The 24,297-nt window shown below is 67.3% G+C and overlaps 1 protein-coding gene across 1 annotated transcript in view; it reads left to right on the plus strand.

Annotated features, from left to right (window-relative positions):
- The first annotated feature begins 301 nt into the window (after positions 1 to 301).
- AARS1 (alanyl-tRNA synthetase 1) overlaps positions 302 to 24,297 on the plus strand; it is a 30,588-nt gene continuing 6,592 nt past the window's right edge. Inside the window, exons 1-16 of the mRNA XM_054170218.1 lie at positions 302 to 482; positions 3,950 to 4,138; positions 5,048 to 5,193; positions 7,311 to 7,502; positions 7,726 to 7,870; positions 8,908 to 9,053; positions 10,281 to 10,389; positions 11,112 to 11,262; positions 12,582 to 12,706; positions 14,041 to 14,185; positions 14,721 to 14,899; positions 15,681 to 15,794; positions 19,107 to 19,313; positions 20,264 to 20,448; positions 22,787 to 22,895; positions 23,596 to 23,709. Coding sequence (XP_054026193.1) covers positions 339 to 482; positions 3,950 to 4,138; positions 5,048 to 5,193; positions 7,311 to 7,502; positions 7,726 to 7,870; positions 8,908 to 9,053; positions 10,281 to 10,389; positions 11,112 to 11,262; positions 12,582 to 12,706; positions 14,041 to 14,185; positions 14,721 to 14,899; positions 15,681 to 15,794; positions 19,107 to 19,313; positions 20,264 to 20,448; positions 22,787 to 22,895; positions 23,596 to 23,709 — 2,400 coding nt within the window. The 5' untranslated portion in view covers positions 302 to 338. The remainder of the gene's footprint in view (positions 483 to 3,949; positions 4,139 to 5,047; positions 5,194 to 7,310; positions 7,503 to 7,725; positions 7,871 to 8,907; positions 9,054 to 10,280; positions 10,390 to 11,111; positions 11,263 to 12,581; positions 12,707 to 14,040; positions 14,186 to 14,720; positions 14,900 to 15,680; positions 15,795 to 19,106; positions 19,314 to 20,263; positions 20,449 to 22,786; positions 22,896 to 23,595; positions 23,710 to 24,297) is intronic.

The following is a 24,297-nucleotide window of genomic DNA, read 5'->3' on the forward strand; positions in this document are numbered from 1 at the left end:
CTCTGATGTCCCTTCCAACCCAACCCATTCACAGGTTTCCAGGATGTTAGGGGTTGGAAGGGACCTCTGGAGAGTCCAAGCCCCCTGCCAGAGCAGGAGCATAGAATCCAGCACAGGTGGCACAGGAACACATCCAGAAGGGTCTTGGAAGTCTCCAGAGCAGGAGACCCCACAAGCTGCCTGGGCAGCCTGCTCCATGCATCCTGATGTCCCTGCTGGAGCTGACAGCCCCTGAGAGCCTCCCTTGTGGTTGTTCCTGCAGTGTGGCTGGCAGTGTGCAGTGTGGCTGGCAGTGTGCAGTGTGGCTGGCAGTGTGCAGTGTGGCTGGCAGCTGCAGGATGGAAGCTCCGCTGACCGCCGCCCAGATCCGGCAGCGCTTCATCGACTTCTTCAGGGCCAACCAGCACAGCTATGTGCACTCCTCCTCCACCATCCCCCTGGATGACCCCACGCTGCTCTTTGCCAATGCTGGCATGAACCAGGTAGGAGTCCCTCTGCTGCTCTGCTCCTTGTGGCATCCTGGGGCTGTTTGGGTCGGAGAAGCCCTTTCGGCTGTGCCCAGCTCCGGAGCCTCTGTGCCAGGAAGGCTCTGGAGGGGCTGGAAGGTGTCCAGAGCAGGGCCAGGAGGGGGAGCAGAGGGCTGGAGCTGCTCTGCTCTGAGCACAGCCTGAGAGGGTTGGGGTTGTGCAGGCTGCAGAGGAGAAGGCTCCAGGGAGACCTTCTGGTGGCCTTCCAGGGGCTGCAGGGGGCTGCAGGAAAGCTGGGGAGGGACTTTGGAGGGGGTGAGGGAGGGCCAGGACTGGGGGGGATGGAGCAAAAGGAGAAGTGGGGAGCTGGAGATTGGCTGTGAGGAAGAAGTTGTTGGCCAGGAGGGTGGTGAGAGCCTGGCCCAGGCTGCCCAGGGAGGTGGTGGAAGCCTCCTGCTCAGCCCTGGAGGTGTTTGCAGCCAGGCTGGAGGTGGCTGTGAGCAACCTGCTGTGGGGTGAGGTGTCCCTGCCCAGGGCAGGGGCTTGGAGCTGGCTGAGCCCTGAGCTCCCTGCCAGCCCTGCCAGCTCTGCCAGCTCTGTGATGCTGTGATTCAGCTCATCCAGACCAACCATTCTCTAACTCTGCTAAGGCTGGGCCTGAGCCATGGCCCTCAGCACCACATCTCTGCCCCTCTGAAACACCTCCAGGGATAGGGATTCAGCCACCTCCCTGGGCAGCCTGGGCCAGGCTTTGAGAACCCTTTCAGGGAAGAAGTTTCTTCTGGTGTCCAACCTAACCCTGCCCTGCTGCAACCTGAGGCATTTCCTCCTGCCCTAGCTGATGTTACTGGTTGCAGCTGCAACCTGTGAAGCTCTGCAGAGCTTTGCAGACTGTGGCAAACTGCTGTGCTCTTCACCTGCCTTCTGCTCCCCAAGAGGTGGTTGGGGAGCAGTGTAATGCCCTGGAAATCCATGAGGAATCAGCTGGGGACCTGCTGAGCCTCTTGGACACTCACAAGTCCATGGGGCCGGATGGGATCCATCCCAGGGTGCTGAGAGCTGGCAGATGAGCTGCCAAGCTGCTCTCCATCATTGTCCTCCAGCCCTGGCTCACCAGAGAGGTCCCAGAGGACTGGAAGCTGCCAGTGTGGTCCCCATCCACAGGCAGGGTGGGATGGAGGAACCTGGAGACTCCAGGCCTGGCAGCCTGAGCTCAGTGCCAGGGAAAGTGATGGAGCAGAGCATCCTGGGGGCAGTCCCTGCACACCTGCAGGATGGCCAAGGGCTCAGGCCCAGCCAGCAGGGATCCAGGCAGGGCAGGTCCTGCCTGAGCAACCTGAGCTCCTTCCATGCCCAGGGCACTGCCTGGGGGCTGTGGGGCAGGCTGTGGATGTGGTCTGCCTGGACCCCAGCAAGGCCTTTGCCACCATCCCCCACAGCAAGCTGCTGGCCAAGCTGTCAGCCCCTGGCTGGGACAGCAGCTCTGAGCTGGGTGAGGAACTGGCTGGAGGCTGAGCCCAGAGGGTGGTGGTGAATGGTGCCACAGGCAGCTGGCAGCCAGGCACCAGTGGTGTGCCCCAGGGAGCAGTGCTGGGCCCCAGCCTGATCAATCTCCTCATTGATGATCTGGAGGAGGGGATGGAGTCCCTCAGCAGTGAGTTTGCAGCTGACAGCAAGCTGGGGGCAGATGTTGGTCAGTTAGAGGGCAGAAGGGCTCTGCAGAGGGACCTCAACAGGCTGGGCAGAGGCCAACAGGATGGCATTCAACAAGTCCAAGTGCCAGGGGCTGCACTTTGGCCACAGCAACCCCAGGCAGTGCTGCAGGCTGGGGGCAGAGTGGCTGAGAGCAGCCAGGCAGAGAGGGAGCTGGGGGTGCTGATTGACAGCTGGCTGAACAGGAGCCAGCAGTGTGCCCAGGGGGCCAAGAAGGCCAAGGGCAGCCTGGCCTGCAGCAGGCAGAGTGTGGCCAGCAGGAGCAGGGAGCTGATCCTGCCCTGTGCTCAGCACTGCTCAGGCCACACCTGGAGTCCTGTGTCCAGCTCTGGGCTCCTCAGGTCAGGAAAGAGGTTGAGCTGCTGGAAGGTGTCCAGAGAAGGGCAACAAAGCTGGGGAGGGGTCTGGGGCACAGCCCTGGGAGGAGAGGCTGAGGGAGCTGGGGTTGGAGCCTGCAGAAGAGGAGGCTCAGGGGAGACCTTCTTGCTCTCTGCAACTGCCTGCAGGGAGGTTGGAGCCAGGTGAGGGTTGGGCTCTTCTGCCAGGCACCCAGCCCCAGAACAAGAGGACACAGTCTCAAGCTGTGCCAGGGGAAGTTCAGGCTGGAGGGGAGGAGAAAGTTCTTCACTGAGAGTTGTTGGCCAGTTGTTGGATGTGCTGCCCAGGGAGGTGGTGGAGTCCCCAGCCCTGGAGGTGTTGAGGAGGGGACTGGATGTGGCCCTTGGTGCCATGGTCTGGCCATGAGGTCTGTGGTGCCAGGTTGGACTGGATGATCTTTGGGGTCTCTTCCAGCCTTGGTGATGCTGTGAGGCTGTGACACTGTGTGCTGCAGGGGCTGGGCTGGCTGTGCAGTCATGGGGCCACTGCCAGCCTCCCTCCTGTGCCCCCTTGGACCACAGCTCGTCCTGGCAGGGCTGGCTGATGGCATCTTTAAGGCATGGGTGAGGCTGTGCTGCTGGCAGGGCTTTGCTGGAGGTCAGCACACAGCAGCCACTGAGTGCCTTGGTTCTGGCAGCCTGCAGCCTGGCTGCTCTGAGGCCCTTTGGCTGTGGCACCATGAGCTACACCACGTCCTGCCCTGCTGTGGCTTGTGCCAGTGCAGGCTGGGGACCAGCTCTGGGGGTCCTGCTGGCCAGGAGGATGCCCATGAGCCAGCAAGGTGCCTTTGTGACCAAGAAGGCCAGGGGGATCCTGGGGTGGATGAGGAGGGCTGTGCTGAGTAGGGCAGAGGTTCTTCTCCCCCTCTCCTCTGTCCTGCTGAGGCCACATCTGGAATATTGTGGCCAGTTCTGGGCCCCTGAGCTCAGGAAGGAGCTGCTTGAGAGAGTCCCCCCCCAGAGGCACAGAGCTGCTGCAGGCAGTGGAACATCTCCCTGTGAGGCCAGGCTGAGGGGGCTGGGAGCAGAGCAGCCTGAGGGGGGATCGAGATGTGCAGGGCTGGAGCCAGGCTCTGCTCAGGGATGGCCAAGCACAGCACCAGGGGCACTGGGGGCAAGCTGGAGCAGAGGAGGTGCCACAGGAGGGCACAGAAGGGAACATTTTGTCAGTGTGAGGGTGCTGGAGGCCTGGAGCAGGCTGCCCCAGGGGGGTTGTGGAGTCTGCTCTGCTACCAGCCCCCGCTGGGTGTCTTGCCTGTGACCTGCCCTGGGTGACGCTGCTCTGGCTGCAGGGGGGGGTGGGCTGGGTGAGCTTTGGAGGTGCCTCCCAAGCTGTCCCATTCCCTGTGCCCCTCCCTGCAGTCCCTGAGTGGCCTCTCCTCTCTCCTGCAGTTCAAGCCCATCTTCCTCAACACCATCGACCCCTCGCACCCCCTGGCCAAGCTGCGCCGCGCCACCAACACCCAGAAGTGCATCCGGGCCGGGGGCAAGCACAACGACCTGGATGATGTGGGCAAGGATGTCTACCACCACACCTTCTTTGAGATGCTGGGCTCCTGGTCCTTTGGGGACTACTTCAAGGTAAGGCTCTGCCCCTCCTTGCCCCCGGGGCGCCCGGCCCTGAGCCCAGCGGCGCAGCCGGCAAGGGGAAGGAGAACATCTTGGCGCTGGGTAGCTTCCTGAGGGGCTCCCTGTGGAGCCTGCCTGGGAGCTGCCCTGAGCCTGCAGAGTGCTCTGAGAGCAGCTGGCTGGGGGTTGCAGTGCTGGGCACAGGAGCTGTGCCGGGCTGGGAGCCTTCAGGCAGAGGCTGCAGCGGCTGCCCTGCGGCTGCGGGCAGCGCAGCTGTGCTGTGGCACCTCCAGCAGCAGTGCTCAGACTGACACCCACACAGCCAGTGGGCTGGGTTGGGAGGGGCCTCAAAGACCAGCCAGTGCCAACCCCCTGCCATGGGGGTCTCAGGGTGCTCAAGGCCTCATCCAGCCTGGCCTGGAACACCCCCAGGGAGGGGGCAGCCACAGCCTCCCTGTGCAGGACTCCCTCCTGATGTCCAACCTGCACCTCCCCTGCTCCACTTCCAAACCATTGTCCCTTGTCCTGTCACTCCCAGCCCCTGTCAGAATTCCCTCCTCAGCTCTTCTGTAGCCTCCTTCATCTTTGTGGCCTGCTCTGGACCCTCCCCAGCAGATCCAAGACTCACTCCAGCAAATCCAGATCACTCACTCCTAAGCTTCAAAGTCAGAGGGAGGATGTTAAGCATACAGAAGAGCAGCAGGATCTAGAGGCTTCTGAGGGAGTTGTGAGCATGGCAGGGTTCACCTGGCTGCACCTCAGAGCCCCATGAGATGCTTCTAATGCTTTCTTCACTCCCTGTCCTAGTTTGCCTCTTCCTTAGCTCCAAAGTCTGGAGGTCTTTGGCTGTCCATCCCTGTATCCCTACTCTGCCTGCTGGAGAGAAGCTCTCCCTTGCTGACCTCACCTTTCCTCCTGCAGGAGCTTGCTTGTAAGCTGGCACTGGAGCTTCTGACCAAGGAGTTTGGCATCCCTGCTGACAGGCTCTATGTCACCTACTTTGGTGGCAACGAGGCTGCAGGCCTGCAGCCAGACCTGGAGTGCAAGCAGATCTGGCTGGATTTGGGGTAAGGCCTCCAGCTGAGCAAGGGGCACCTTGGGGGGCACTGCCCATTGGGAGGTGGTGTGTGAGGTGTGGCAGAGCAGGAGATGTGGGGCACAGAGGAGGTCTGCAGGGTGGGGGAGCTGCAAAGCCAGAGGGAGGAGCTGGTGTTAGGTGGAAGGGACCTGGGAGCTTGTGCCAGGATCACAAAATGGCTCTGGGTGGAAGGGAGCTCAGAGATCACAGTCTCACAGTCTCACAGTGTAACTAAGGTTGGAAGAGACCCCAAGGATCATCAAGTCCAACCTGTCCCAACAGACCTCACAACTAGACCATGGCACCAAGTGCCACATCCAGTCTCCCCTTGAACACCTCCAGGGACAGTGACTCCACCACCTCCCTGGGCAGCCCATTCCAATCATCCACTGCAGATGATCATCCACTGCAGCCTCCTGCCATGGGCAGGGACAGCTCTCAGCCAGACTCAGCTGCCCAAGGCCTCATCCAGCCTGGCCCTGAACAGCCCCAGGCAGAGGCAGCCACAGCCTCCCTGGGCAGCCTGGGCCAGAGTCTCAGCTCCCTCACACCGAAGAACTTCTGCCTCAGCCCCCCTCTCCCCCTGCCCTGCCCCAGCCCCCCTCTCCCCCTGCCCTGCCCCAGCCCCCCTCTCCCCCTGCCCTGCCCCAGCCCCACTCTCCCCCTGCCCTGCCTCAGCCCCACTCTCCCCCTGCCCTGCCTCAGCCCCAAACCCTTCCCCCCTGGCCTGGCTCCAGCCCCCCTCAGCCAAAGTCTCTCTGCAGCCTCCCTGCAGGATGCCTTCAGGCACTGCCAGGCAGCTCTGAGCTCCCCCTGGAGCCTTCTCCCCTGCAGGCTGCACAGCCCCAGCTCCCTCAGCCTGTGCCCCCAGCAGAGCTGCTCCAGCCCTGGCAGCAGCTCTGTGGCCTCCCTCCACAGCTCTGTGTCCTCCTCCTGCTGGGGACAGCAGAGCTGGAGGCAGGGCTGGAGGGGAGCTCAGAGCAGAGCCCAGGGGCAGGATCCCCTCTGCTGCCCACCCTGCTCTGGCTGCAGCCCAGCACAGGGGTTTGTGTCCCTCTCCTGTGTAAGATGAAGAACATGGGAAGTGCCCTGCTGGGTCTGCCCAGCCCAGGCTGCCTCTGCCAGCACCTGAGGTGATGCTCTTTGAGCAAAGCAAGCTCCTGCAGCAGGGCAGCTGAGGGGGGAGCTGCTGGCAAGCAGCTCCATGGAGAAGGAGCTGAGACTGCTGGGGGACAGCAGGCTCCCCACAAGAGAGAATTGTGTCCCTGTGGGCAGGAAGGCCAAGGGCGGCTGGGGGGGCATTCAGCAGAGTGTGGCCAGCAGGGCAAGGGAGGTTCTCCTGCCCCTCTGACCCTGGTGAGGCCACAGCAGGAGTCCTGTGTCCAGCTCTGGGCTCCCCAGCTCAGGAGGGACAGGGAACTGCTGGAGAGAGCCCAGGGGAGGCTCTGAAGCTGCTGCTGAGGGGCCTGGAGCAGCTCTGGGAGGAGCAGAGGCTGAGAGCCCTGGGGCTGAGAGCCTGGGGAAGAGCAGCCCCAGAGGGGAGCTGAGCAATGCTCAGCAGGAGCTAAAGGAGCTGTGAGGGGCAAGAGGCTGGGGCCAGGCTCTGCTCAGGGGTGCCAAGGGGCAGAGGGCACAGACTGGCAGCCAGGAGGCTGCAGCTGAGCAGGAGGAGAAAGTAGTTTGGTGTGAGGCTGCTGGAGGCCTGGAGCAGGCTGCCAGGGGGGTTGTGGAGCCTCCTGGTGTGGAGAGCTTCCAACCCCCCCCTGGGCATTGTGCCCCTGGGCATTGTGCTGTGGGAGCCCTGCTGGAGCAGGGGGTGGCACTGGGGTGATCCCCAGGGGTCCCTCCCAAGCCCACCCTGCTGGGACTCTCTCATATTGGGTCCCCCAGAGTGCAAATGGAGAGACTGAGCTGGTTTGAGCCCCTGAGAGCAGAGCTCCCAGCAGGGAAGGACCTCCCCAGGCAGACTTCAGCCTGGCAGCTGAGCTGCTCCGTGCTGGGACAGCCCTTGGCAGATGCAGCTCTGCTTTTGGGGGGGAGGCCCCAAGTCCTTTCCCCTTGCAGCTTGGTCCCTGTTCTCAGAGTCTCTCCCCTCTCCCTTTGCAGGCTGGCTGAGGCCAGGATCCTCCCTGGCAGCATGAAGGATAACTTCTGGGAGATGGGGGACACGGGGCCCTGCGGCCCTTGCAGTGAGATCCACTATGACAGGATTGGGGACAGGGATGCTTCCCACCTGGTCAACCAGGATGACCCCAATGTGCTGGAGATCTGGAACCTTGTCTTCATCCAGTTCAACAGGTGAGCCTGGCCTGCTTCCCCCCTCAGCCTGCTCCACTGGGGAGGTTGGAAGTGCCCTTGGCTGGCTTGATGGTCTCCTCTTGTCCAGCAGCCACAGCTTTAGCTGTGGCTGCTGGACAAGAGGAGACCATCAAGCCAGCCAAGGGCACTTCTGGAGCTGAGGGAGAGGCCTCCCTGCACAACCTCCCCCCCTCCTCCCTCATCTTCCTGCTGCTCTTGGCAGGGAAGCTGATGGCACACTGAAACCTCTGCCCAAGAAAAGCATCGACACAGGGATGGGCCTGGAGAGGTTGGTGTCTGTCCTGCAGAACAAGATGTCCAACTATGACACTGACCTCTTCCAGCCTTACTTTGAAGCCATCCAAAAGGTAGGGGGAAGTGAGGAGGTGCCTGGGCCCAGGGGGGCTGTAGTCACAGAACTGCCTGGAATGGGTTGGGTTGGAAGGGAGCTCAAAGCTCAGGCGGTTCCAACCCCTCCCAGCAGCCCAGGCTGCTCAAGGCTTCATCCAGCCTGGCCTGGAACACAGCCCTCAGAGCAGGCAATGGCACCACAGGGGTGGTTTGGGTTGGGAAAGGCCTTCAGGGCCATCCAGCCCAGCACCAACCCAAGCCCAACCGTGGCCACCAAACCCAGGCCCCCAAGTGCCATGGCCACACATTGCTGCAACCCCTCCAGCCATGGGGACTCCACCACCTCCCTGGGCAGCCTCTGCCAGGCCCTGACCCCTCTGGCACCAAAGGAATTGTTCCTCCTCTCTAACCTCAGCCTCCACTGGCACAGTTTCAGGCCAGGTCCTCTCCTCCTGTCCCCTGAGCCTGGAGAGCAGAGCCCAAGCCCCAGCTGGCTGCAGCCTCCTCCCAGGGAGCTGCAGAGAGCAAGGAGGTCTCCCTCAGCCTCCTCTGCTCCACACCAAACCCCTCCAGGGCTCTCAGCTGCTCCTCCCCAGCCCTCCAGCCCCTTCCCCACCTTGCTTGCCCTTCCCTGGCCCTGCTCCAGCCCCTCAGGGTCCTTGCAGTGAAGAGTCCATCCCTGGAAGCACATCCAGAAGGCTCTTGCCAGCCTGCAGGGACGGAGACTCCGCAGCCTCTCTGGGCAGCCTGCTCCAGCAGCCTCACACCCAAGGAGTTTCTCCTCCTGCTCAGGTGGAGCCTCCTGGGTGCCAGTCGGTGCCCTCTGCCCATCCATCATCCAGACCCTTCCCCAGCTTCCTTGCCCAGCTCCAGCCCCTCAGTGTCCTTCTGAGAGGCCCAAACCTGAGCCCCGGACTCAAGCTGCGCCCTCCCCGGTGCCCGTTCCGGGGGCACGCTCCGGGGGGGCCCACGGCCGGGGGTCGGGGCCGGGTTCCGCTGCCCCGCGGCTGGCTCCCGGCGCCCACCGCTGCCCCCTCCCCGCTGTGCGTGGCAGGGCACCGGCGCCAGGCCGTACCGGGGCCGCGTGGGGGCGGAGGACGCCGACGGCATCGACATGGCTTACCGGGTGCTGGCCGACCACGCGCGGACCCTGACGCTGGCGCTGGCCGACGGCGGCCGCCCCGACAGCACCGGCAGAGGGTGAGGCTGCGGCGCCCCCGCCCGGGCCCCGCGGGTAATGCAGGCGGCGGGGACGGCGCCGCGCACCGAGCCGCGGCCTGCTTTGGGGCTGGGAGCTCCTTCCCCGCGCAGCTACCTCCTAGCAGGGGCAGGACCCTCCCCTGGCCCTGCCTGGGCTGCATGAGGCTCCCTCTGCTCCAGCTCTGCCCTGGCCAGCTGGCAGAGTGTCCACTCTGCCCCTTCATCCTGCTGCAGGAGGTTGTTCCTCCCCAGGGGCAGGACCCTCCCCTGGCCCTGCCTGGGCTGCATGAGGCTCCCTCTGCTCCAGCTCTGCCCTGGCCAGCTGGCCGAGTGTCCACTCTGCCCCTTCATCCTGCTGCAGGAGGTTGTTCCTCCCCAGGGGCAGGACCCTCCCCTGGCCCTGCCTGGGCTGCATGAGGCTCCCTCTGCTCCAGCTCTGCCCTGGCCAGCTGGCAGAGTGTCCACTCTGCCCCTTCATCCTGCTGCAGGAGGTTGTTCCTCCCCAGGGGCAGGACCCTCCCCTGGCCCTGCCTGGGCTGCATGAGGCTCCCTCTGCTCCAGCTCTCCCCTGGCCAGCTGGCTGAGTGTCCACTCTGCCCCTTCATCCTGCTGCAGGAGGTTGTTCCTCCCCAGGGGCAGGACCCTCCCCTGGCCCTGCCTGGGCTGCATGAGGCTTCCTCTGCTCCAGCTCTGCCCTGGCCAGCTGGCAGAGTGTCCACTCTGCCCCCTCATCCTGCTGCAGGAGGTTGTTCCTCCCCAGGGGCAGGACCCTCCCCTGGCCCTGCCTGGGCTGCATGAGGCTTCCTCTGCGCCAGCTCTGCCCTGGCCAGCTGGCAGAGTGTCCACTCTGCCCCTTCATCCTGCTGCAGGAGGTTGTTCCTCCCTAGGGGCAGGACCCTCCCCTTGCCCTGCCTGGGCTGCATGAGGCTCCCTCTGCTCCAGCTCTCCCCTGGCCAGGTCTCACTGGATGGCAGTGCAGCCTGAGGGGGTGCCAACCACTGCTGCCAGCTCGGTGCCATCAGCAAACTGGCCGAGGGTCCACTCTGTGCCCTCAGCACACAGCCAGGCGGTGGTGGGGCCTGGCCCCTCGCCTCTGGCTCGTTACTGGAGAGGAAAGGGTGGGGGGAGAAGCCTGTGTGGTAGCCCTGGGTGCTGGTGGGGGGCTGCTGCTGTGGGTGGGCTGAGCAGGGGCCGGGGCTGTGACGTGTGTGGCGCTGCTGTCCCCAGGTACGTGCTGCGGCGCATCCTGCGGCGCGCCGTGCGCTACTCCCACGAGAAGCTCGGAGCCCCCAGGGGCTTCTTTGCCACCCTGGTGGATGTGGTGGTGGAGTCCCTGGTGAGGCCTGGCCCTGTCCACTCTGCCTGCTGGGGGCGGCTGGGGGGCTGCCTGCTGTGGGGGCTGGGGGGCCTGGGGGGCTGCCTGTTGTGGGGGCTGGGGGCTGCCTGTTGTGGGGCCTGGGGGGTGCCTGTTGTGGGGGCTGGGGGGCCTGGGGGGCTGCCTGTTGTGGGGGCTGGGGGGTGCCTGTTGTGGGGGCTGGGGGGCTGCCTGTTGTGGGGGCTGGGGGCTGCCTATTGTGGGGGCTGGGGGGCTGCCTGTTGTGGGGGCTGGGGGGCCTGGGGGGCTGCCTGTTGTGGGGGCTGGGGGGTGCCTGTTGTGGGGGCTGGGGGGCTGCCTGTTGTGGGGGCTGGGGGGTGCCTGTTGTGGGGGCTGGGGGGCCTGGGGGGCTGCCTGTTGTGGGGGCTGGGGGCTGCCTGTTGTGGGGGCTGGGGGGCTGCCTGTTGTGGGGGCTGGGGGCTGCCTATTGTGGGGGCTGGGGGGCTGCCTGTTGTGGGGGCTGGGGGGTACCTGCTGGGGGGGGGGTGGGAGGGCTGCCTGCTAGGGGGACCTGGGGGGCTGCCTGCTGGGGTGGAGTGGGGAGCTGCCTGCTAGGGGGACCTGGGGGGCTGCCTGCTGTGGGGCCGCCTGCTGTGGGGCCTGGGGGGCTGCCTGCTGGAGGGCTGCCTGCTGGGGGGCCTGGGGGGCTGCCTGCTGGGGGTCTAATCCTCTTGGGTGTGCAGGGAGATGCCTTCCCTGAGCTGAAGAAGGACCCAGAGCTGGTGAAGGACATCATCAATGAAGAAGAAGATCAGTTCCTGAAAACGCTCAGCAGAGGACGTCGCATCCTGGACAGGAAGATCCAGAGCCTGGGGGACAGCAAAACCATCCCTGGTGAGCTCTGCCTGGGTGCTGAGCTCAGGGCTCAGCTGTACTGGCAGTTCAGAGGGCAGGGAAGACAAGGGCTGGAGGGGGAGAGCTGGACCACCCACCTCTGCTCTGGCCCAGCTGGTGCTGTGAGCTCTGTGCTGCTGCAGAGCAGCTTTGTGGAAGGTGATGTTCCTCAGAGCTCTTTGCTCTTGCTGGAGTTGGAGCTTCTACAGGAGTCCTCCCACCTGGGTCTGGCTCCTTTGGTCCCCCCTGGGTCTGGCTCCTTTGGTCCCCCCTGGGTCTGGCTCCTTTGGTCCCCCCTGGGTCTGGCTCCTTTGGTCCCCCCTGGGTCTGGCTCCTTTGGTCCCCCCTGGGTCTGGCTCCTTTGGTCCCCCCTGGGTCTGGCTCCTTTGGTCCCCCCTGGGTCTGGCTCCTTTGGTCCCCCCTGGGTCTGGCTCCTTTGGTCCCCCCTGGGTCTGGCTCCTTTGGTCCCCCCTGGGTCTGGCTCCTTTGGTCCCCCCTGGGTCTGGCTCCTTTGGTCCCCCCTGGGTCTGGCTCCTTTGGTCCCCCCTGGGTCTGGCTCCTTTGGTCCCCCCTGGGTCTGGCTCCTTTGGTCCCCCCTGGGTCTGGCTCCTTTGCTCCCCCCTGGGTCTGGCTCCTTTGCTCCCCCCTGGGTCTGGCTCCTTTGCTCCCCCCTGGGTCTGGCTCCTTTGCTCCCCCCTGGGTCTGGCTCCTTTGCTCCCCCCTGGGTCTGGCTCCTTTGCTCCCCCCTGGGTCTGGCTCCTTTGCTCCCCCCTGGGTCTGGCTCCTTTGGTCTCCCCCGCCCCGGGTCTGGCTCCTTTGGTCTCCCCCGCCCCGGGTCTGGCTCCTTTGGTTCCCCCCACCCGGGTCTGGCTCCTTTGGTTCCCCCCACCCGGGTCTGGCTCCTTTGGTTCCCCCCCCCCTGGGTCTGGCTCCTTTGGTCCCCCCCTGGGTCTGGCTCCTTTGGTCCCCCCCTGGGTCTGGCTCCTTTGGTCCCCCCCTGGGTCTGGCTCCTTTGGTCCCCCCTGGGTCTCCTCCTCCCGCCCGGGTCTGGCTCCTTTGGTCCCCCCCCGGGTCTGGCTCCTTTGGTCCCCCCTGGGTCTGGCTCCTTTGGTCCCCCCTGGGTCTGGCTCCTTTGGTCCCCCCCCCGGGTCTGGCTCCTTTGGTCCCCCCTGGGTCTCCTCCTCCCGCCTGGGTCTGGTTCCTTTTCTCCGCCCGAGGCCTGGGTCCTTCTCAGCCCCCTCCAGGGCTGGGTGTGAGCTGAGGCAGGGGGCAGCTGGTGGTGGCAGAGGGGTGCTGAGAGCCGTGCCCCTGCCCCCCAGGGGACACTGCCTGGCTGCTGTACGACACCTATGGCTTCCCTGCCGACCTGACGGCGCTGATCGCCGAGGAGAAGGGGCTGCAGCTGGACATGGAGGCCTTCGAGGAGGAGCGCCGGCAGGCGCAGGTGGGTGACAGCTGCAGGCCTCAGCCAGGGCTGCCCCTGCTCTGCTTTGCTCCTTTCTCACTGGGTTGAGGTTGAAATCACCTTCCTCCCCCCCAGCCAACTGGAGAGAATTACTCCCCCCCAGAACAAGTGACTGAGAGCAGCTCAGGGTGGGAGGGAGGCACTGGCATGGGGAGGCTCACACTGGATGTTAGGAAGTCCTTCAACCTAAGGGTGGTGAGGCCCTGGCACAGGTTGCCCAGGGAGGTGTTTGCAGCCAGGCTGGAGGTGGCTGTGAGCAACCTGCTGTGGGCTGAGGTGTCCCTGCCCAGGGCAGGGGCTTGGAGCTGGCTGAGCCCTGAGCTCCCTTCCAGCCCTGCCAGCTCTGGGGCTCTGTGATCTTAGGAAGAGATTCTTCACTACAAGGGGGGCAAGACTCTGGCATGGATTGTCCAGAGAGGTTGTGGCTTCCCCCTCCCTGGAGGTGTCCAAGGCTAGGCTGGATGGAGCCTTGAGCTGGTGTGAGGTGTCCCTGCCAATGGCAGGGTTTGGGTTGGATGATCTCTGAGGCCTCTTCCAGCCTAAGCCACTCTGATTCTATGATCAGGAGAAAGGTCTTCCCTGAGAGGGTTCTCAAGGCCTGCACCAAGCTGCCCAGGCCACTGGTGGCTCCAAGAAAGCTGGGGAGGGACTTTCAAGGGTGTCAGGGAGTGGTAGGACTCGGGGGGATGGAGCAAAACTGGAAGTGGGGAGCTGGAGATTGGCTGTGAGGAAGAAGCTGTTGGCCAGGAGGGTGGTGAGAGCCTGGCCCAGGCTGCCCAGGGAGGTGGTGGAAGCCTCCTGCTCAGCCCTGGAGGTGTTTGCAGCCAGGCTGGAGGTGGCTGTGAGCAGCCTGCTGTGGGGTGAGGTGTCCCTGCCCATGTGTGCAGCCAGGCCTGGCTTTGCCCACTGCCACTCAAGCTCAGAGTTAGCAGAGTGCAGGGAGCATCTCCCTGTTGTCTTGGTCCAGACAGGCAAGTTTGGGACTTCCCAGTCCAAGGAGCAGTGTCCAGGCAGGAGGGGCTTTCTCCCAGCACGTTGGCCGCAGCAGCAGCAGCAATCATGGCAGTGAGCAGCTGGCTGGGTACTTAACCTGCCCTTGCTGGCCTCCACCTGCTCTGTCTGCATGCTGGTGGCACAGGGACAGCTGCTCTGCAGGCAGGGCAGGTGAGGGCACTCCAGCTCTGGCCCAGCCTCCCAGGCCAGAACTCTTAAGCCCAGGAGCCCTCAGGGGTGTGGGTGAGGGCTGCAGCTGGGCTGGCACCCCTGGGCCAGGCTGAGGGGGGTTGTCTCACCCCGGTGCTTCTTGTTGGCAGCTCAAATCCCAGGGCAAGGGTGCTGGAGGAGAGGACCTGCTCATGCTGGACATCTATGCCATCGAGGAGCTGAGGGCACAAGGGCTGGAGGTGACAGACGACTCCCCCAAGTACAGCTACACCTCGGACCCCAGCGGGACCTACGGTAGGAAGAACTCCTCAGCAGCCTCCCCTGCTGCCAAACCTCTCCTGGCATGGACCTCCCCCTGGGGCTCCCCTTTCCTGGGCTGTGGAGAGGGGAATGGGAGACAAATGCAGGAGGGGGAGAGAACCCAAACTCTGCGTGGGTGCAGGGTGCTCCTGCTCCCTGTGGCCTGGTGTCTGCTGGCTGCCACCTTGCTGTTCCTCTGCTGCTCCTTTGCCAGTGCCAAAGGAGGCTGCAGGTTCTGCCTGCCCTGGCAGAGGGCCCTTGGCTCACTTCCTCCTGCCGAGTCTTTGACTTGGTGGAGCTTCAGGAGGCCCCAGGCCTGCAGCTGTGTGTGCTGCACGGCTGTGGAAGGAAGTGGCCAGCCCTGCCTTGGCGAGCAGGGCACGAAAATCCCTCTTCCCCATCCGACTGCTGCCCCAGCTCCTGCTGCCCCCCGGCCCCCGCATGGCCGGCAGAGGGGGCAGCTGCCCAGAGCCCCGGCGGGCGCTGCGCTGGTGCCCGCAGGGCTGAGCCCGCTGTGCTGTGGTGCCAGGCTTCGGCTGCCCGCTGGGCAGGGTGCGGGCGCTGCGCAGGGACAAGCGGTTCGTGCAGGAGGTGCTGAGCGGGCAGGAGTGCGGCGTGGTGCTGGACAGGACCTGCTTCTACGCCGAGCAGGGCGGCCAGGTCTACGACCAGGGCTACATGGTCAAGGAGGAGGACAGCCAGGAGGATGTGAGTCAGCCCTGAGAGGCTTCTGCTGCGCCTGGGGTGGAGGAGGGGAAGGCTCACAGGATGTCAGGGGTTGGAAGGGACCTCTGGAGACCTTCCAGTGCCAGCCCCCTGCCAGAGCAGGAGCACAGCACCCAGCCCAGGGGGCACAGGGACACATCCAGACAGGGCTGGAAGGCTCCACAACCTCCCTGGGCAGCCTGCTCCAGGGCTCTGGGAGCCTCTCAGTGCAGAAGCTCCTCCTCATTTTGAGGTGAAACCTCCTGGGCTGCAGTCCCCATCCATTGCCCCTTGGCCTATCCCAGGGCACAGTGAGCAGAGGCTCTCCCCTCCTGCTCCCCAGCCCTCAGCTCTTGATAGACATTGCTCAGATCCCTCTCAGCCCTCTCCTCTCCAGACTGAGCACCCCCAGGTCCAGGCAAGCTGCAGCAGCTTCCTGTCCCTGGCAGGTCTCAGGCATTGCAGAGGTTTAACTTTTGGGGGTGTAGCATGGCTCAGATGCCCTCAGGTTTTGTTTCACTTGCTTCTTGGGGAGCTGAGCTCTGTGCTGTCAGCAGGACACGGTGGTGGTGCTGGGGTTGCCGTGGAGCAGGATGGTGCTGAGCTGGGGAGCTCTCCACGCTCTGCTGTGCCCCGCAGCCAGCTCCATTCTCTGCTCGGCCACGCTGGGTGCCGTGCCTGGGGGCACACTCGGTTCCCTCCTGCCAAACCCCAGCCTGGCCCCAGGCTGGGAGCTGTGCAGCTCAGCCCTGTGCCCCCTCCCTGGGGGTCTCTCTCTGCCCAGAGGACGGAGTTCACGGTGAAGAACGTGCAGGTGCGGGGAGGCTACGTGCTGCACACCGGGACCCTCTACGGCAGCCTCAGAGTAGGGGATGAGGTGCAGCTGTGCATCGACGAGGTGAGCCAGGCCCTGGGGGGCACACAGCCTCCTCCCCTTGCCTTCCACCTGCTGGCTGCCCCCAGGGCTGCCAGGCTGCGGTCTCTTCTCCCTGCACTGTCCTGGTCCTTCCAGCCTGGCTGGGCTGTGGCTTCTCCTGCTCAGCACCAGGCAGATAAGGCCCAGAGAGCTCCCAGCCAGGCCAGCTGGCTGTTGCTGAGCATGTTTGGGGTCAGGGCTGGGAGGCAGAGGTGTGCTGCTGAGGGCTTAGCTGCAGCCCTGGCAGAGCTGGAGAGTGGTTGGGCTCAGGACCCTGCAGGGCTGGGGCCAGGGCTGGGAGGCAGAGGTGTGGTGCTGAGGGCTTAGCTGCAGCCATGGCAGGGTCAGTGGTTGGGCTCAGGACCCTGCAGGGCTGGGGTCAGGGCAGGGAGGCAGAGGTGTGCTGCTGAGGGCTTAGCTGCAGCCCTGGCAGAGCTGGAGAGTGGTTGGGCTCAGGACCCTGCAGGGCTGGGGCCAGGGCTGGGAGGCAGAGCTGTGGTGCTGAGGGCTTAGCTGCAGCCATGGCAGGGTCAGTGTTCGGGCTCAGGACCCTGCAGGGCTGGGGCCAGGGCTGGGAGGCAGAGGTGTGCTGCTGAGGGCTTAGCTGCAGCCATGGCAGGGTCAGTGGTTGGGCTCAGGACCCTGCAGGGCTGGGGCCAGGGCTGGGAGGCAGAGCTGTGCTGCTGAGGGCTTAGCTGCAGCCATGGCAGAGCTGGAGAGTGGTTGGGCCTGAGCTCAGCTCCAGCCCCACTTGGGGGGAGGCGCTGGCAGTGCGGTGCCAGGGTGGTGCCCAGGCACTGGCGGTGTGGTGCTGGTGCGGTGCCTGGGCAGTGGCAGGGCGGTGCCTGTGTGGTGCCAGGGCACTGGCAGTGCAGTGCCAGGGCGCTGGCGGTGCAGTGCCAGGGCTGTGCCAGGGCGCTGGCAGTGCGGTGCCAGGAGGCTGGCGGTGCGGTGCCAGGGCAGTGCCCGGGTGCTGGCGGTGCGGTGCCAGGAGGCTGGCAGTGCCAGGGCAGTGCCCGGGTGCTGGCGGTGCGGTGCCAGGAGGCTGGCGGTGCGGTGCCAGGGCACTGTCAGGGTGCTGGCGGTGCGGTGCCAGGAGGCTGGCGGTGCGGTGCCAGGGCACTGTCAGGGTGCTGGTGGTGCGGTGCCAGGAGGCTGGCGGTGCGGTGCCAGGGCACAGTCAGGGTGCTGGCGGTGCGGTGCCAGGGCACTGTCAGGGTGCTGGCGGTGCGGTGCCAGGAGGCTGGCGGTGCGGTGCCAGGGCACTGTCAGGGTGCTGGCGGTGCGGTGCCAGGGCAGTGCCCGGGTGCTGGCGGTGCAGTGCCAGGAGGCTGGCGGTGCGGTGCCAGGGCACTGTCAGGGTGCTGGCGGTGCGGTGCCAGGGCACTGTCAGGGTGCTGGCGGTGCGGTGCCAGGAGGCTGGCGGTGCGGTGCCAGGGCACTGTCAGGGTGCTGGCGGTGCGGTGCCAGGAGGCTGGCGGTGCGGTGCCAGGGCACTGGCAGGGTGCTGGCGGTGCGGTGCCAGGAGGCTGGCGGTGCGGTGCCAGGGCACTGTCAGGGTGCTGGCGGTGCGGTGCCAGGAGGCTGGCGGTGCGGTGCCAGGGCAGTGCCCGGGTGCTGGCGGTGCGGTGCCAGGAGGCTGGCAGTGCCAGGGCAGTGCCCGGGTGCTGGCGGTGCGGTGCCAGGAGGCTGGCGGTGCGGTGCCAGGGCACTGTCAGGGTGCTGGCGGTGCGGTGCCAGGAGGCTGGCGGTGCGGTGCCAGGGCACTGTCAGGGTGCTGGTGGTGCGGTGCCAGGAGGCTGGCGGTGCGGTGCCAGGGCACAGTCAGGGTGCTGGCGGTGCGGTGCCAGGGCACTGTCAGGGTGCTGGCGGTGCGGTGCCAGGAGGCTGGCGGTGCGGTGCCAGGGCACTGTCAGGGTGCTGGCGGTGCGGTGCCAGGGCAGTGCCCGGGTGCTGGAGGTGCAGTGCCAGGAGGCTGGCGGTGCGGTGCCAGGGCACTGTCAGGGTGCTGGCGGTGCGGTGCCAGGAGGCTGGCGGTGCGGTGCCAGGGCACTGGCAGGGTGCTGGCGGTGCGGTGCCAGGGCAGTGCCCGGGTGCTGGCGGTGCAGTGCCAGGAGGCTGGCGGTGCGGTGCCAGGGCACTGTCAGGGTGCTGGTGGTGCGGTGCCAGGAGGCTGGCGGTGCGGTGCCAGGGCACCGTCAGGGTGCTGGCGGTGCGGTGCCAGGAGGCTGGCGGTGCGGTGCCAGGGCACTGGCAGGGTGCTGGCGGTGCGGTGCCAGGAGGCTGGCGGTGCGGTGCCAGGGCAGTGCCCGGGTGCTGGCGGTGCGGTGCCAGGAGGCTGGCAGTGCCAGGGCAGTGCCCGGGTGCTGGCGGTGCGGTGCCAGGAGGCTGGCGGTGCGGTGCCAGGGCACTGTCAGGGTGCTGGCGGTGCGGTGCCAGGAGGCTGGCGGTGCGGTGCCAGGGCACCGTCAGGGTGCTGGCGGTGCGGTGCCAGGAGGCTGGCGGTGCGGTGCCAGGGCACTGTCAGGGTGCTGGCGGTGCGGTGCCAGGAGGCTGGCGGTGCGGTGCCAGGGCACTGTCAGGGTGCTGGCGGTGCGGTGCCAGGGCGGTGCCCGGGTGCTGGCGGTGCAGTGCCAGGAGGCTGGCGGTGCGGCGCCAGGGCACTGGCAGGGTGCTGGCGGTGCGGTGCCCGGGCGCTGGCGGTGCGGTGCCAGGGCAGTGCCCGGGTGCTGGCGGTGCAGTGCCAGGAGGCTGGCGGTGCGGTGCCAGGGCACTGTCAGGGTGCTGGCGGTGCGGTGCCAGGGCACTGTCAGGGTGCTGGCGGTGCAGTGCCAGGAGGCTGGCGGTGCAGTGCCAGGGCACTGTCAGGGTGCTGGCGGTGCGGTGCCAGGGCGGTGCCCGGGTGCTGGCGGTGCGGTGCCAGGAGGCTGGCGGTGCGGCGCCAGGGCACTGGCAGGGTGCTGGCGGTGCGGTGCCCGGGCGCTGGCGGTGCGGTGCCAGGGCAGTGCCCGGGTGCTGGCGGTGCAGTGCCAGGAGGCTGGCGGTGCGGTGCCAGGGCACTGGCAGGGTGCTGGCGGTGCGGTGCCAGGGCACTGTCAGGGTGCTGGCGGTGCAGTGCCAGGAGGCTGGCGGTGCAGTGCCAGGGCACTGTCAGGGTGCTGGCGGTGCGGTGCCAGGGCACTGTCAGGGTGCTGGCGGTGCGGTGCCAGGAGGCTGGCGGTGCGGCGCCAGGGCACTGGCAGGGTGCTGGCGGTGCGGTGCCCGGGCGCTGGCAGCTGTGCCTTGCCCGCCCAGGCGCGGCGGCGGCCGGTGATGAGCAACCACACAGCCACCCACGTGCTGAACTTCGCCCTGCGCGCGGTGCTGGGGGAGGCAGACCAGAGGGGCTCCCTGGTGGCTCCGGACCGCCTGCGCTTCGACTTCACCGCCAAGGCCGCCCTCACCAGCCAGCAGCTGAAGGAGGTGGAGAGCATTGCCAACCGGATGATCCAGGAGGCCAAGGTGGGCACGGCGGGCGGCCCCAGGGGCTCTGCGTCGTGGGCTCGGGAGGCACCCCGGGCATCACCCAGTCCAACCCCACCCTGCTTCGGCAGGGTGTTCCTCAGGGACCTCCCTGGCAGTGCCTGTGGGCACCAGCTCCTGATGGGCCCCAGCTGGGGATGCCTCCTGCTGCAGCTCCCTGCAGCTGCTTGCCTCTGACAAGCCTGCACCTGGCACAGCCCAGCAGGGAGGGCTTGGGAGGGACCCCTGGGGATGCCCCAGTGCCACCCCCTGCTCTGGCAGGGCACCCACAGCAGCCTGCCCAGGGGCACAGTGCCCAGGGGGGGTTGGAAGCTCTCCACACCAGGAGGCTCCACAACCTCTCTGGGCAGCCTGCTCCAGGCCTCCAGCAGCCTCACACCAAACACTTTCTCCTCCTGCTCAGCTGCAGCCTCCTGGGTGCCAGTTTGTGCCCCAGCCCATAATCCAGACTCTTCCCCAGCTTTGTTGCCCTTCTCTGGACCTGCTTCAGCCCCTTAATGTCCTTGCAGTGAGGAGCCCAAAACTGACCCCCGGGTCCAAGGTGTGACCTTGGATCACCAACGCAGGGACATCATCCCTGCCCTGCTCCTGCTGCCCACCCCAGTGCTGCTCCAGGCCAGGCTGCTGGTGGCCTTCTTGCCCCCCTGGGCACCCCCTGGGCTCATCTCCAGCTGCTGCCCCCCAGCACCCCCAGGGCCTTCTCTGCTGGGCACTTTGCAGCCTCTCTGCCCCCAGCCTGGAGCCTCCTGGGGTGGCTGTGCCCCGGGAGCAGGAGAGGGAGCAGCAGCGTCAGGAATTCTGGGGAGCGCCTTTGGGCCTCCTGCAGCTCCGCAGAGCCCAGCTCAGGGCACAGCTCCCCTCGGGGGCAGCAGTCAGGGCTGCGGGCCCCCAGCCCGGGCTCTTAACCCTCCTCCTCCTCCTCCCCGCAGCCTGTGTACGCCAGGGAGTGCCCCCTGGCAGCGGCCAAGGCCATCCAGGGCCTGCGGGCGGTGTTCGATGAGACCTACCCCGACCCGGTGCGGGTGGTGTCCCTCGGCGTGCCGGTGGAGGAGCTGCTGGCCGACCCCTCCGGCCCCGCCGGCGCCGCCACCTCCGTCGAGTTCTGCGGCGGCACGTGAGTGCCAGGCTGCTGCGGGCACCGCTGGGCACGGCTGGGGGCACAGCCAGGGCATGGCCAGGGCACAGCTGGGCTGCTGCGGGCACGGCTGGGCATGGCCAGGGCACAGCTGGGCTGCTGCAGGCACGGCTGGGCATGGCCAGGGCACAGCTGGGCAGGTGGGGGCAGGGCCAGGGCATGGCCAGGGCACAGCTGGGCTGCTGCAGGCACGGCTGTGGCACGGCCAGGGCACAGCTGGGCTGCTGCAGGCACGGCTGTGGCACGGCCAGGGCACAGCTGGGCGGGTGGGGGCACAGCCAGGGCATGGTCAGGGCACAGCTGGGCTGCTGCGGGCACGGCTGGGCACCGCTGGGCACGGCTGGGCGGGTGGGGGCACGGCTGGGCATGGCCAGGGCACAGCTGGGCGGGTGGGGGCACAGCCAGGGCATGGTCAGGGCACAGCTGGGCGGGTGGGGGCACAGCCAGGGCATGGTCAGAGCACAGCTAGGCTGCTGCAGGCACGGCTGGGCATGGCCAGGGCACAGCTGGGCGGGTGGGGGCACAGCCAGGGCACGGCCAGGGCACAGCTGGGCGGATGGGGGCACAGCCAGGGCATGGCCAGGGCACAGCTGGGCGGATGGGGGCACAGCCAGGGCACAGCTAGGCTGCTGCAGGCACGGCTGGGCACGGCCAGGGCACAGCTGGGCTGCTGCAGGCACGGCCGGGCATGGCCAGGGCACGGCTGGGCGGGTGGGGGCAGGGCCAGGGCACAGCTGGGCAGATGGGGGCACGGCCTCGGCACAGTTAGGCTGCTGGGGTTGATGTGCTCTGGTGTTGCCAGGCCTGGCTCCAGAGGAGGCTCTGCAGGCTGGCCCTGCCCCCACCCAGCCCTTGCCCACTGCTGGCCCTGCCCACACCCAGCCCTTGCCACCCTGCTGGCCCTGCCCACACTCAGACCCAGCCCTTGCTAACCTCCCTCACTGCTGACCCTGCCCCCACCCAGCCCTTGCCAACTTTGACCCCCTGTTGCCCCCACCCAGCCCTTGCCCACTGCTGGCCCTGCCCCCACCCAGCCCTTGCCCACTGCTGGCCCTGCCCCCACCCAGCCCTTGTCCACTGCTGGCCCTGCCCCCACCCAGCCCTTGCCACCCCTGCTGCCCTTGCCCCCACCCAGCCCTTGGCACCCTGCTGGCCCTGCCCCCACCCAGCCCTTGCCCACTGCTGGCCCTGCCCCCACCCAGCCCTTGCCCACTGCTGGCCCTGCCCCCACCCAGCCCTTGCCACCCCTGCTGCCCTTGCCCCCACCCAGCCCTTGCCACCCTGCTGGCCCTGCCCCCACTCAGCCCTTGCCACCCCTGCTGCCCTTGCCCCCACCCAGCCCTTGCCACCCTGCTGGCCCTGCCCCCACCCAGCCCTTGCCCCCCTGCTGCCCTTGCCCCCCTGATGCCCTTGCCCCCACCCAGCCCTTGCCCCCCTGCTGCCCTTGCCCCCACCCAGCCCTTGCCACCCCTGCTGCCCTTGCCCCCACCCAGCCCTTGCCACCCTGCTGGCCCTGCCCCCACTCAGCCCTTGCCACCCCTGCTGCCCTTGCCCCCACCCAGCCCTTGCCACCCTGCTGGCCCTGCCCCCACCCAGCCCTTGCCCCCCTGCTGCCCTTGCCCCCCTGCTGCCCTTGCCCCCACCCAGCCCTTGCCCCCACCCAGCCCTTGCCCCCCTGCTGCCCTTGCCCCCACCCAGCCCTTGCCCCCCTGCTGCCCTTGCCCCCACCCAGCCCTTGCCCCCCTGCTGTCCCTGCCCCCACCCAGCCCTTGCCCCCCTGCTGTCCCTGCCCCCACCCAGCCCTTGCCACCCTGCTGGCCCTGCCACCCCTGCTGCCCTTGCCACCCCTGCTGCCCTTGCCACCCCTGCTGCCCTTGCCACCCCTGCTGCCCTTGCCCCCCTGCTGCCCTTGCCCCCACCCAGCCCTTGCCCCCCTGCTGCCCTTGCCCCCACCCAGCCCTTGCCCCCCTGCTGGCCCTGCCCCCACCCAGCCCTTGCCCCCCTGCTGCCCTTGCCCCCACCCAGCCCTTTCCCCCCTGCTGCCCTTGCCCCCACCCAGCCCTTTCCCCCCTGCTGCCCTTGCCCCCACCCAGCCCTTGCCACCCTGCTGGCCCTGCCCCCACCCAGCCCTTGCCACCCTGCTGGCCCTGCCCCCACCCAGCCCTTGCCACCCTCCCTGCCCTGTGTTTGCCTCTGGCCCTCCTGCCGGTCCCGGGGCTCGCTGCAGCTCCCCTGGCAGGGTGGGTTTCGTTGCTTGGCCCTGTGAGTCGCTCCTGGGTGCCCCTGAGTGCCCCTGTGCCCTGCCTGTCCCTGCCAGGCACCTGCACAACTCCAGCCACGTCGGCTCCTTCGTCATCGTCTCGGAGGAGGCCATCGCCAAGGGCGTCCGCAGGGTGGTCGCCGTCACCGGGGCCGAGGCTCGGAAGGTGAAGGAGGCAGGAGAGGTCCTCCCTGCACCCCACCCCTGGGAGCCCCCTGCCAGCCTCCCTCCTGCTCCACTCTGCCCTCTTGGCATGCTTGGGGGCACCAGGGAGAAGCGCCTGAGGGGGGCGGGAAGGCGAAGCCTGTGCTGGAGGCCCCTGGCTCTGCTCCAGCCGGAGGGGAGGGGAGGGCTGGGGAAGCAGGGGAGGGGAGGGGAGGGTTGGGGAAGGGTGGGAGGGCTGAGGAGAGGGGGGAGGGCTGGGGAAGGAGGGGAGGGCTGGGGAAGGAGGGCAGGGGAGGGAGGAGAGGGCAGGAAGAGGAGGGGCAGCTAGGGAGGAGAGGGCAGGGAGGAGAGAGGGCTGGGAGCGGGGAGAGGGCAGGGCAAGGAGGGCTCAGCTCAGGTTGCTTTGCAGGGCCAGAGCTCTGCAGGGCTGGCAGAGAGGCTGAGTCCTGCCCTCTGCTGCAGGGTGGCAGTGCCCTGACCCTGGGCTGGTGCTTCCCAGAGCAGGATAAGGGCCTCAGGGTGGTCTTCTCTCTTTGGAGGATCTTCCTTCTGGCAAAGAGGAGGCCTGGGGCCTCCTCTCTTCTGGCTGGGCTGCTTCCCAAGGAGTTCCCTTAACTCCATCCTGGGGCTGCAGTTTTCTTCTCCTGATGGGGGCCCAGAGCCCAGTCTCTGCCACCTGACCCTGGGTCGTGTCCTGCCAGGCCCTGCGCAAGGTGGAGAGCCTCAGGAAGCTGCTGGAGGCCCTGGAGGCCAAGGTGAAGCTGCAGACAGCTCCCAACAAGGATGTGCAGAAGGAGATCGCTGACCTCAGTGAGGTGAGGAGGGCAGCAGGCAGGGGGAGCTGGCCCGGGGCAGGGGGAGCTGGCCCAGGGGAGTGGGAGCTGGCCCAAGGGAGTGGGAGCTTGCCCAAGGGAGTGGGAGCTGGCCCAGGGCAGTGGGAGCTGGCCCAAGGGAGTGGGAGCTGGCCCAGGGCAGGGGGAGCTTGCCCAAGGGAGTGGGAGCTGGCCCAGGGGAGTGGGAGCTGGCCCAGGGCAGTGGGAGCTGGCCCAAGGGAGTGGGAGCTGGCCCAGGGCAGTGGGAGCTGGCCCAGGGCAGTGGGAGCTGGCCCAAGGGAGTGGGAGCTGGCCCAGGGCAGTGGGAGCTGGCCCAAGGGAGTGGGAGCTGGCCCAGGGCAGTGGGAGCTGGCCCAAGGGAGTGGGAGCTGGCCCCGGGCAGGGGGAGCTTGCCCAAGGGAGTGGGAGCTGGCCCCGGGCAGTGGGAGCTGGCCCAAGGGAGTGGGAGCTGGCCCAGGGCAGTGGGAGCTGGCCCCGGGCAGGGGGAGCTGGCTCAGGGGAGTGGGAGCTGGCCCAGGGCAGTGGGAGCTGGCCCAAGGGAGTGGGAGCTGGCCCAGGGCAGTGGGAGCT

The sequence above is a fragment of the Dryobates pubescens genome, chromosome 19 (assembly GCF_014839835.1).
Source record: "Dryobates pubescens isolate bDryPub1 chromosome 19, bDryPub1.pri, whole genome shotgun sequence".
Classification (NCBI taxonomy): domain Eukaryota; kingdom Metazoa; phylum Chordata; class Aves; order Piciformes; family Picidae; genus Dryobates; species Dryobates pubescens.